Raw genomic sequence first — 12739 nt, forward strand, 5'->3', positions numbered from 1 at the left:
CACATATATACACATACACACGCACACACATGCAAACACAACATATACGCACTATTTGAATATACATTAATAAACCCAAATGGTTTGATTCAATCAGGCTATTTTAAAAACCAAACTATACTTTTTACAATTTTTCCTGTTTACAAACAAAAATATTGCTATCATTTCCCGCTATTTGAAGCATGACAATTACAAGATAACTCGAAGACTGTGAATATAAGACACCAAAACAATGGTCTACAAAGGGGAAAAATTTTGTCTTCTTAATGTCTCAAACTACTTTCTAGAAATTTTCATTAATTTTCCTGAAGGTTCCTATTGCTCAAGAATTTATATTTATAGCCAACAAAAATTCAAAAATATAAAGAAAACCTCTAACCAATAATACCTAGGCATCTTACTTCATGCTTTCAATTTACTAACCACCATAAAAATGAAAAATGCACAACACTTTAAGGAAAAGTAATTCTTCTATTTAATAAAATTTTTATCCATAAATAACAGATTCTAGAGTCTAGTTGTGTGATGTCCAATATAGTAGCCATTAGTCACACTTGGAATGGGGCTAGTCTGAATTGAGATGTGCTATAAGTATAAAATATGCAGCAGATTCCAAAGACAGTACAAAAAACAGAAAAGAATGTAAAATATCTCAGTAATTTTTATACTTACATGTTGAAATGATATTTACATAGCATTAAATAAAACCTATTATTGAAATTAACATAACTTGCTTCTTTTTACCTTTTTAATGTGACAACTAGGAAATTTAAAATTCCATGTATGGCTCTCAAGTCTGGTTTATATTTCTACAGCTTAGCACTGGTCTGGACAATTGACATGCTAATCCTCTTGTCCAAAAGAGCTCATTTCCCACTTTCCTTAAGTCCTACTTTCCTAGTAGAAGTCTAACGCTTCTACTAGGATATACACAGGGTCCATGTTTTACGTGTGTTTGTAAACTGCAACCACCCACCATGGAGCTTTAGTAAAGCATTAGTAAACTTTTATTAGACAAGTAAGCCTATAAAATTATATCTCAGTTCACTTTCAATCTTGAGAGATCAGAATTTTCTGAAGTGGGTCTATGAGTTATAAAGAGGATACGTACCAGTTGACTCTCAGATACTGTAGAGGAGGGTGAGGAGAGATTTGCCTGCAAAATTTAACATGATGTTTATTAAATGAGTTTCATACTATAATAAAATAATAAATCTATATTTTTAAGTACTTTGAAGTTCTTTTATTATTAAAGTAATATATGTCCATTTTAGGATTTCAAAAAGTATAAAGTAAAAGGAAAAATATTACACCACCATAAAACTTTTAACCTTTTGGGTACTTTGCCTTACAATATAAATCCTATGCATTTTTATTCAGTTCACATAGTAGTGAACATGATGTTTTATATTTTGCTTTTCCTTCTCATCTTCTTAACACAAGCACTATCACATGACATAAAAACTTCTTCCAGGTTATATAATATTTAATTCTTCATATACTCCATATTTTACTTAAGCATACTGACATTGTCTAACATTTATATTTAGTCACAACAAACTGAAAACATTTGCAGATTTTCCTTAAAATATCTTTATATAAAAGGAAAAGTTTTCATGATTTGGGAGCGAAATGATTTGGTTTCTAAAATTGTTTAAAATTAAAGAGCCAGTTAATATGGTTTCTTTATCCAAGGTTCTTGTATTTCATTCCTTTCATCTGGACATAGTTTCCTTCTTACTGAAATAAATTCTTGGATAGTTATATCAGAACTCATTGTCCTGGGATTTGTCTGACAATGTTTTTATTTTGCTCTCATTCTTGAATGGCAGTTCAAATGGACATAGAATTCTAGGGTATTAGTTATTATTTCTCAGTGTCTTGAAGATACTATCCCACTAGCTGTGGCTTCTGTTGCCGCTGTCAGTCTAAATGCCATTACTTGGTTGATCATCTGTCTTCACCTGTGGTTAGCATTTAAGATTTTTCTCATTCACATTCTGTAATTTCATTATGATGTGACTGCGGGTGGATTTCTTTTTATTTATCTTTTTTTAGGATGTCATGTGTTTCTACATTCTAAGTAAACATATTTTTCTTCAATCCAGGAAAACTCTCAGTGAATATATTTTCAAATATTATCTTTCTCCTATTACATCTATTAAATATGTATTGGACCTTCTCAATCCATTCCCCATTTCTCTTAAACTCCTTTTCATATTTTTAAAATCTATTTATGCTGACATCTGCATGGTATCTTCAGATAAGCCTGAGAGTCTATGTTTTCATTAACTATATAGATATATATAAGTATGTTTTATGTGCCAATTGAATTTTAAATTTTAATAACTTTATTTTTCACATCTAGAAATTGTTTCTTTTTCAAATATTGCCCTTCAGTGTCTGTAACTCCTTTTAACTATTTAAACCTTATAAATATACTTATTTTATAGTTCTTTTCATATTTTTCTGTACCTGCTAAATCTCCTATTGGTCGTATCTACTGGCTCTCCTCATGCCTCTCCTCCATTGTGTTCTTTACTAATTGTGTGTGTGTGTGTTTAAGCTCTTCAGTCAAGGTAAATTTGGTGCTGATTTCCATATGTGTCCAAAAAGTCCTGGGTTGGGAAATCATCTCCACAATGTATTTAATGTATGCCTCTGTGGGGGTCCTAAGAGTTTCACTCATTCTAGAGCAGTTTCCATTTTATTTCCCCATCCTATTGCTCCTAAAGCCCCCACTCCACCCTGATCTTCCAATTTCACAGACCGAGATTCCCATTTTCTTGTGAGTGACTCTTTTTCCACTCAAGAGTATAGAGTAGGGATAGAGGAGGGCTTTACCTTCTCTTCTCTTCCATGCCTCACGGTCATTGTGGCCTTCTGGGCTCCTGGTTTTAGCCAAAGGATTGTTTCACAGTTCTTAGCATTACCATGGACTAAAATTTAAAACCTCAGCTCCTGGCTCCTAGCACCAAAGTTCTGATGCATCTGTACTCTACCAAGAGTTTAGCATCTTCTTATTACTCTCTTACAGAACTCTTACTTCATTTCTGGTATAAGGAGATTTCCTTTCATTTCTTTCAGGTTTAGTTATATGCATTTTAATAGCTATGTTTCATCAAGAATTTATGCATTTAGATGGAAAGCTGCATCTCCCACTTCAATTCAGCCTTCAGTGTTGACAGGGGTGGTCAACATACAGATACGTAATTATGAACATGCTTGGCTAAAATACGAAAAAATGGTATTTTTAATATATTTCTATTCTTTTTGAAATTTCAAGTATTTTCATGGTGTAAAATGGACATATCAATATTGTTTTTGCTTTCTCAGAGATGAACGGTAACTGAAAACTAAAAGCTTAACTATTTCTTCTTGGTATTGCCAAGTACGTAGGAGTGTGAGTCACCAAACTTAATGGCAAGACACCTGCAGTCCTTCTCACTCTGTGTTCAACCTTGTTATTTTCTGCTTTTTTACTCATGCCATTCTTCAGAGGGATCGTCACCACTTGCTGCCATTCCTGGTGGCTTCACAGCAGCAGAGTTTCTTGGCTGAACACTCACCATCCCTAATTGCTGTGAGCCAGGTTAGTGTGCACTGAGGTTTAAGGATATTCTGTGCTGCAGAAAACTACCCTTGCGAATGCCTTCATGGTTTTCTCAGTTCACCTAGGGTTTGGCTTTTAACCTCAAAATGCACTTTGTCAATAATAATGAATAACTTCAGTGTTGAATTAAATGTGACTATCTTAACAGAAATAAAATATGACTAAAATGTATCTCGATAATTATAGGAAAGGAGAATTACACCTTAAAAAATAAAATATTTGCACAACTTCATTAGATTTCTGATACTTAATCCGTATATTGTGCTAAACAATTCGAGATTATTTTAGGAAAACAAAACAAAATGCTCTAGAAAATATACTAATTCACTTAGGAAAAACCTAAAAGTCTTTGTATTCAATCTCCATAAAGCCCAATAATATAATTATTCCTTCACTGGGAATCCTTATATAACAATCATATGCCTTAGATTCTACCAATACATTTTTATCTTTTCTAATATAATGGACTTCATCATTATTATAGAAATGTTCCCAGAGAAAAGAGAACATTAAATGTGAACCCCAGGATTGAATGTATATTTATTAACGATAATGGCATATCTCTTCCAGAGAGGAAGAATAAAGGCTTGTGTATATCATCGCTAAAATAATCAGAATCTTTCTACGACCCAACCATTTGTGTAAATCCTTTGAGAAGTCTCCTTATTCTTGCTTAATTTAGGTTAATGTTGTTTATTAAATGCTGTGTTTATAGTTAAATTATCAATACCATGACAATTGTTTTCCAAAAAGTAAGGGAAGATTATATCTGATGAGCTGAGATTGGAGCAGCAGATGGTAGGAGAAGGCTGCTACATTTGAACACCTGCCAATCGTTCCTTTAAGCTAAGGCAGAGAACCAACTTGGAATACCTAAAAATAAACTTGAAACTGTATTTGAATAACATTGAAGTTCTTGCTTGTTCATGTCTATACATGCTAATACTAACTTTGAAGGACATTTACAATAAATCTATGAATGACTCTTGTGTGAAACAAAATCCCGTAAACTATATTCTACAGACCTTGACATCATTTTAAGTATGGAAGAAAGAAAAGAAAAGTGAGAGAGATGAGAAAGAGAAGGGAAAAATAGGAAAGAGAGGGAAGAGGTCATAACAAAACCTAACAGCGGTCAAAAAATCATGACAGCCAAAATTTCTTTTTTTAAATAAAGTCTTTTAAGTAGTTAAGTTACATGGGAAGTAAAAGGATGAAAATTAAGGAAAAAATATGAGGATTTGAAATCCACTGAAAAGTCAATTCTACACAAGACTACCAATTGTGCTATGGCAGCTTTGTAGAAACACATTTTCCTCACCCATAGACTTGATACCAGATGCCCATGCACTAAATCTGAGCATCTTAGTCACTGTCTAGAGTTGCTTTTCCTTGTACTCTCTGCAACTTTTTCCCACATTTGACAACAGTTCTGGCTTGCATCACTCTTGGGCGCTTGAGACAAAATCAAGCTGTATCAGATAAAAAGTATTAAAAGGTTGCTTTCTCCATCCGCACTCTGCCACTTCCACTTTGGCCATGCATGCTCTTTCCCTTTCAGCAGTCATCTTCCTCCCACCTGCATATAACAACAGGTTCAACAGCAAGTTGTTTCTCTTTGATCTTTTCTCTGTTCACTCTAACTGTCCTCTAAACTATTCTCTTTCTCAAGACTCAGAGAACCCTAATCAGTCATAATGTCTTAATTGAATTATGTTATTTCTCCCAGGCAAGACTGATCTAGAGGTAACAGGAAGACAACACTCAAAATATGAATTGTGTACCTAATAATCCGTGAATGCTGAGCTTGGCTTTGAGAAGATATAAAATTATAAAATGATGAGCCATTATCTTTACTCTTAACCCAGAAAGTGTTTGTGTCATGTGTACATAAGACACTACTCACCAGAATTAATCCTATGGTGAGAATGTTAGGCACCAAGCCATGTGGAGGGTATTATGAGGCATCATTTCTACTTTCTGTAGATCTTGTCCTGTATGAATATCTCATTAAAAGCCATTTTCTAAGTTATTAATATAACTAAATGTAGAAAGTAGATTAAGAGATATTTTTAAAGTTTGAGTGTTTGAGCTAGGGACTGATGATTCCAACTTGTCATGCACACAATTCGTAGAGAGAATGAATGGCAACTATAGTTCATATATGCAAATGGGAATAAAAGATCAGATCAAGGGGAAGTTTGGCTGCAATGTGGCACCTTCACATTTCATGAAGAGTTTTAAAATGGTGACAAGAAGGGTACAAGGCATAGAGTGTAGCTCATTCAATCCCTTGCTCTTCCTCCTCAGCAAAACCCATCCCATTCCAACCTTCTTTCATTTCCTCATCCCCTTTCACCCACACATATCTCAGAAATAGTTCTGCAAAATGCAGAAAAGAAATAAAGAATGAGAAATAGACTGGAAATTCTTGTTATTTCCAGGTCACAACTCCTCCTGTAACCCATCAAACCTCTGGCTCTGTCCTAGGGAGGCCAAAATGGACCTGGAGTTGCATTTAGAGCCAACTCAGACCCTGCGAGCCATGACTGCGTTAGTCCACATCGCTGCTGAAGCATCCCAGGTGGAACATTTCCCTGCAGAGCAGAGAGGGGAGTACAAGAGAAGCCCAAATTGGAGATGACCTTTATTGAATGTCTGTATAGCGGGAAATATTCTAAATAAAGTTTGACACATTTTAAATGTTACTTTGATATTTTGGAAGCAATATGGTTCCATTACAGTGACATTATTCTGCCCCTAGAGCTCTCTAAAATGAGATCTTACCTGTATACTACATAGTACTCAGTAAGTCTGTCTAAGTCAGTTCCCTGGCATTTAAAATAAGACATAAAATATAGAGAGTTTATGAAATAAATTGTTTTCTGTAGAATGTGATTCAAACTAAGGGCTTTTTGATAAATTAGTAATAGGCCCAAAATATTTGCCTTATTTTCTGAAGTTGCTGTATTAAGAAAGCGCACTGTGATTTTGATTTATATGAATGAAATGAATTTACACTGGTAGCAGTTAATGAAAAATAGTAAATATTTACAAAGATAAGTGTAATACAAAGAAAAAAATGATGTTCTCCTCCAAAGATGATACACAGTGAAAACAGAATGAAGTAGAAATTGAAATGGAAAATTTATTCATTTACAAATGGGAAAATACAATCTATTTCAAAATCAGTGCTATGAGAAATAATCACTCATTCATTATATTATAAATTATGAGTTAATTTACATATAAATGAGTGATTTAAACCTTGGAAATATAGTAAATCATTAATAATATATATGTTAATATGATCAAATATTAAATCATTCATCCTAAGTTTGGACTGAAGGTTACTGGGCATAAAGAACTAATTTGCATTCATATTCAGAGTATAAATACAAATGGACAAAATATTTAAGGAACACAAACTGTTTCCAGCTCCTGCAGGTACAGAGGAGTGCTCACGGTTGGGGCTTTGACATGAGGAAGAACTGGGTTGAATTTTGCCTAGCTTTGTGACTTCTGAGATTCAGTTTCCTCCTCTGTAAATGAAAATGTTGTATAAATAATACCTATTTCATACTGCCTTTTAAGGTTTAAATGAGACAATTAAGCCTGTTTGCAAAGTAAGCTCAAAATATTAGCTATTGCTACTGAATTTAGCATCTATTAAAAAGAATCAAGTGTAATACTGATGATAAACTAATCTAATAAACCCTGTTAGTTTCCCAAGAATCACTACTAAGCAACATGTTGTGAGTCTGGTTTCAACTTTGTTACTCTTAAGAGAACCTCAATTGAATAATTTTAAAACAACCTGTAATGTTGGCATAACAAGAATTGAAGCAAATCTTTATTTTTATTAGTCTGAATTGATGGTGCTTTACTGCACCTGGCTCATCCTAAAAAAAAAAAAAAATAGATTATAAGAAATGTAACAATATGCAATAAAGTATCAAAGAAGGAAACTCTTTTATATTGATTTTCATTTCTTTAATGAGGAAAAGTCAACCTTTCAACAAAGGCCCCGTAAAGAAGAGTCAATCAATCAATTTCTCATTATTTTATTAAGCCACTATAATATTCCCAGGAAAGTTGGAAATATTCTGAAAATACTGAAACATTGATACATTTGTTTTAACATTAACCAATTCTCTGGCCAATTCTTCCTTAATTTCTGCTCACTTATGTGTTTAATTGTTTATTCTCTGTCTCCTCCACCAGAATGAAAGCCTCAGAGATTGGGGACCTAGCCTTTGTTTTCCTCTCTCCCCCTCCAGGGACTGCTCACTGACTGGTACACTGCAGACTCTCCCTAAATATTTGTTGAATTAATGTACAAAAGCGGAAGGTTGAACAATAGAGCTAGAACATGCTGGCCAATTTTTCCACCAGCCATGATCAACTGAATATATATTATGCTTTAAAGAACCCCCAGAAATAGGGATTTGGGGTTGAGGATTTCCTCAAGTTAACAAAAACTTTTTCTTCCTTTATTCTAATTTAAGTGTTCCCTTTGTTACAACCTCCTCAGTGGAGAAGGAGTTGGTAAACTGAGTGATCCTTGGTTGAATCTAATCCAAGAACCTCTATATTCAATGACACACCAAGTTAGTTCCAGCAGGTGCATACTGTGAAGACAACTAGTTTCTCCAAAGTTTTGAAGAGACAGGTGAAAAATTGAAATGTTAAAGTCCATAAACTCCTCAAATTTGATTTTGAGTATCCATGGGAGAGGAAAGGAGAAAAACATAGGTGACAAATAAAGTAATTAATCGAAAGAAAGCTACTCAATCACGCGTATTTGTGGCATTCCACAGCTGAGCCAATTTTATATTGTAGTTTCCAGAAGAAAATACTACAATGTCATTCTATTTTAAAAAACCAGAATGGATTGTATTTAAGACATTGTTCACAGAAGATCAATGCCTATAGCTGAGGTGGACTTCTTTTCTAAAATTTCACTTTGAGAAAATATTTTTTTCTCCCCAAAATAAGTATATAAGACATTGCTTAATAAATGTAATCATTGCATCAGAATGTACAGTGTGATTTTTCTATGAATTGGCACCAAATAATTGGGTTTCACTTTCCATTGTAAAACTACCCTTCAGTCTTCCAAAAGACATGGACATAGATGAGGTGTCACAAACAACAATTCAAATGTCATGTTGTATGAGAAAGTAAAGACAAGCTTCTCTCACAAAAAACAAATTTAATCAAGAACCTGATCTGAATCAGAATTTATATTTGTTTTAGTCTATATTGAACCTGTTTGATGATTCAATATTAACTTTGGATGATTCAAATGCTCTCACCAGATTATAGGGAGAAAAAACCTACTTTAATCAAGTCTGATAACTGACTGAAAATGAAGAATAACTTAAAGTAACCTCTGGCTATGGAGTTTGAAGCAGTCACTCCAGAATTATTCCAATTACTATCAAATTAATCATCCCTAGAGAGGGATGGGAGAAAGCATCAGACATCCACACCTTACTGTAAATTAGTCTAATCAGAGGCACTTTGGAAGGTAGGACTAGATGGGAAAGAAAGGTGGTAAAGTAAAAATTCTAGCTACTTTTTCTTGGGATCAGATCTTTTAGAATCTATTTGCCACAAGAATATTAGAACATCGTTGGGCAACTTTCTTTTTTTCTACCCAGCTAAAGAAACAAGAAACTCAGAAAAATCACAGTGCTTCTCATCTTCCAAAGATAAGTAGGAGAAGAATGAAGACAGGGGAGGATGAAAGCAATATCAAAGGAGAAGAAAGGGAAGAATTATCACTCATTAAGAAATGCCTTGGTTCAGGGATGACTTTAATGGCTTTTCATTCATTTGCTCATCCAAATCTTACAGCAACCCAGCGAGGAAGTTGTTAGTATTCTCATTTACAGGAGCCAAAGCTAAAGCACAGAGAGGCCAAGTGATTTTCATAGGAAGAGACAGTTGGCAAGCAGCAGTACTATGACTTGAATTTGGGTCTAGGCTATCACAAACTCTACTGTTTTTAAGTATTACTCCAAAGGGTTTCCAGAAATAACAAAAAATAGTGATGAAAGCTTCTAAAAATGTATCTAAGCAGGGTTCCTACCCATACCCTCTAAACATTATTTCCTGAAGTGATAGAGCTCAGTAATTTAACCCATTTATTAATTAGTCATAAGGAAATTCAAATAAAGGCAGAAATGTATAAATTGCAATGACAATATGTCACAAAATACACATTTAATAACTGTGCAGGTTTGAATCTGTAATGTGCCCCAGAAAACCATTTTAATCTAATCTTGTTAGGACAGACCTATTGTGGGAGGGACATTTTGATTAGGTTGTTTCCATTGAGATGTAACTCAGCCATTCATGGTGGGTCTTAATCCCCTTGCTGGAGGCCTCTATAGGAGGATAAAAGACAGATGAAACTGAGAGAGTTCAGAAAATATATGAGAGAAATGCCCAGAGACATTTTGGAGAGAGCCATTTTGAACCAGAACCCAGAAGAGAAGGTCCAGCAGATGACATCATGTGACTTCCCATGTGCAGAGGAAACCCAGACGCCATTGGCCTTGCCTCAGAGAAGGTATCCTCCTCTTGATGTCTTAATTTAGATATTTTCATGTCCTTAGAACTATAAATTTGCAACCTAGTAAGTCCCCATGAAAGAGCCAACATATTTCTGGTATATTTCATTCTGGCAGCTTTAGCAAACCAAAACAGTAGCTATTTAGTCTTGATGATGATCACCCAAACTACAAATTAGGAAATATAATGTGTAATTAAAGTGTGTAATTTACTAGTTTGTTTCACACAGAAAACTAAGCATCTACTTAAGAAGTAATGTTGTTCCTACTAGAATATGTTTATTCAGAGTCAGAAGGTGACCACGTAATGGAAAATGCCATTATTAAGTGAGCTGAGAGTAGGGATAGGTTGAGGCTGTGTGTGTGTGTGTGCGCACGTGTGTGTGTGTGTATCTAGGAAAATTCCTAACAGAGCCAACTCCCCAAATTTATTTATTTAGAGAATTAAGTGTACAAGTCCATACCTACACAACCATTATTAATCTATTTTTGCTCTTAAGTGGAAATTTACCTATTTGCTAATAATTTAAATGAAGGAAAGTAACAAACTAGTCAAAATCAAATAAAGTGGCAATCTCATTTGAAATGGGCAAATCTTAATGTCTCAAATATGAGTCAAATGTTCTTGTATTAAACACAATAAACCATAAGAAAAATAAATATGTCATCTAACTAGAAAGACAGAAATCAAGTGTTGGAGCTCTGTTTGTTGTTGTTGTTGTTGTTATTTTTTTAGTCAAACTAATCAAAGTAGAAGGAATTTATTCAATAAACTTACTTTATATAGTATCTCAGTCATTACCTGATTTTCCACATCTGAGCCAATCATAACATCCTACCCCTTTTCACTTATGAAAAAAATTAACTAATTCAATTTAAATGACTCTATAATTGAGTACCCTCCAAAACATGCATATGCGCCAACTAAAAAAGTATGTATATAATTATAAAGGGACTTACATATTTGGTTTCTCTACCAGCTGCTCTTGGAAGAGTTGTAGGCATCTGTATGAAAATAAAAAATAATTATACTACTAAAGTAATCAAAAACACTAAAAGAATCCAACTTCTGGGATAAGTGTTCACTTTTTTCCCTACTGAGACTTTCAAACCGTTACTCTTTTCTTTTCTATACAAATTCCCCTATTTCTTTGAAAATCACTTCATTAAATGATTTCACTTTAATTTTCTTTTCATCACAGCTCTCTATCAGTCTTTTGGCAATTTTATCTTATTTACTTCATCCCATTCCTTACATAAGTTTTTGCAATTTTAAAATTCATGTGTAAGTCTGTCTTCTTGATTCCTTGAGCTGTTCAACTCCAAAGATATTCTCATCCATGCCTCTTCAATCATCCATTCCCAGGATCATTCCTGGACTTTGCCTTCCCCAATAAAATGCAAAACCTCTGATATTTCAATTTCAAACATCCCACTCTCAGAACTCTACCTCCTATCCAGCAGCTTAATTTTTCAAGTACATCAAATGTGACATTTCTTCAGCCACATAAGAACTTCCAAACCACTGATTTCTGCCAGTTCCATTCTGGCTTTACTGTCTCTTAGTTTGCAGAGATTTCATATTCTCACTGATTTTAATACCTTCATTTCTCTTGCCTCTCTCTCTCTCTGTGACACAGTCACCTGTAAAAAAATCAACCCTGAATGGGCCTTACCATCTGTGCCGGTTTGAATGTATCATGTCCCCCAAAACACCATTATCTTTGACATAATCTTGTGGGGGCAGACATATCAGTGGGGATTAAGTTGGAACGTTTGGATTAGGTTGTTTCCATGGAAAAGCACCCCACCCAACTGTGGGTGATAACTCTTATTGGATAATTTCCATGGAGGTGTGGCCACACCCATTCAGCATGGGCCTTGATTAGTTTACAAGAGCACTGTATAAGCTCAGACAGAGGGAGCGGGCTTACTACAGCCAAGAGGGAAACTCTAAAGAATGCCCAGGAGCTGAGAAAGGAGCTGTAGGTGAGAGACAATTTGAAGACGGCTGTTGAAAGCAGACTCTTGCTCTGGAGAAGCTAAGAGAGGAAAAATGTCCCAAGAGCAACTGAGAGTGACATTTTGAAGAGGAGCTGTGGCCTAGAGAGGAATGTCCTTGGAAAAAGCCATTTTGAAACCAGAACTTGGAGCAGACGCCAACCACGTGCCTTCCCAGCTAACAGAGGTTTTCCGGACACCATTGGCCATACTCCAGTGAAAGTACCCGATTGCTGATGTGTTACCTTGAACATTTTATGGCCTTAAGACTGTAACTGTGTAACCAAATAAACCCCCTTTATAAAAGCCAGTCCTTTTCTGGTGTTTTGCATTCCGGCAGCATTAGCAAACTAGAACACCATCCATTTTATCCATACTTGCAAATGAGAACCAAACATTGCCAAGGAAACTATCTCATCGAAGCTAATTGATTTCAGTTTAAATTTGTGATTATCAACTTCAAATGGGCACTCAGTACTGCTTGTTGAACCCACAATTTTTCTCTTATAGGCCCACCTTTCCTCTCTGAGATGAGATAGGTATT

At 34.7% G+C, this 12739-nt stretch overlaps 1 protein-coding gene across 1 annotated transcript in view; it reads right to left on the reverse strand.

Moving 5' to 3' along the window:
* The window catches only part of LOC119539691 (muscular LMNA interacting protein), a 159160-nt gene that overhangs the window by 87936 nt on the left and 58485 nt on the right, over positions 1-12739 (reverse strand). The window contains exons 9-10 of the mRNA XM_037843397.1: positions 11155-11199; positions 1112-1156 (exon numbers count right to left, since the gene is read on the reverse strand). Coding sequence (XP_037699325.1) covers positions 1112-1156; positions 11155-11199 — 90 coding nt within the window. The remainder of the gene's footprint in view (positions 1-1111; positions 1157-11154; positions 11200-12739) is intronic.

Source organism: Choloepus didactylus, chromosome 7 (genome assembly GCF_015220235.1).
Source record: "Choloepus didactylus isolate mChoDid1 chromosome 7, mChoDid1.pri, whole genome shotgun sequence".
In the NCBI taxonomy this organism is placed as follows: Eukaryota; Metazoa; Chordata; class Mammalia; order Pilosa; family Megalonychidae; genus Choloepus; species Choloepus didactylus.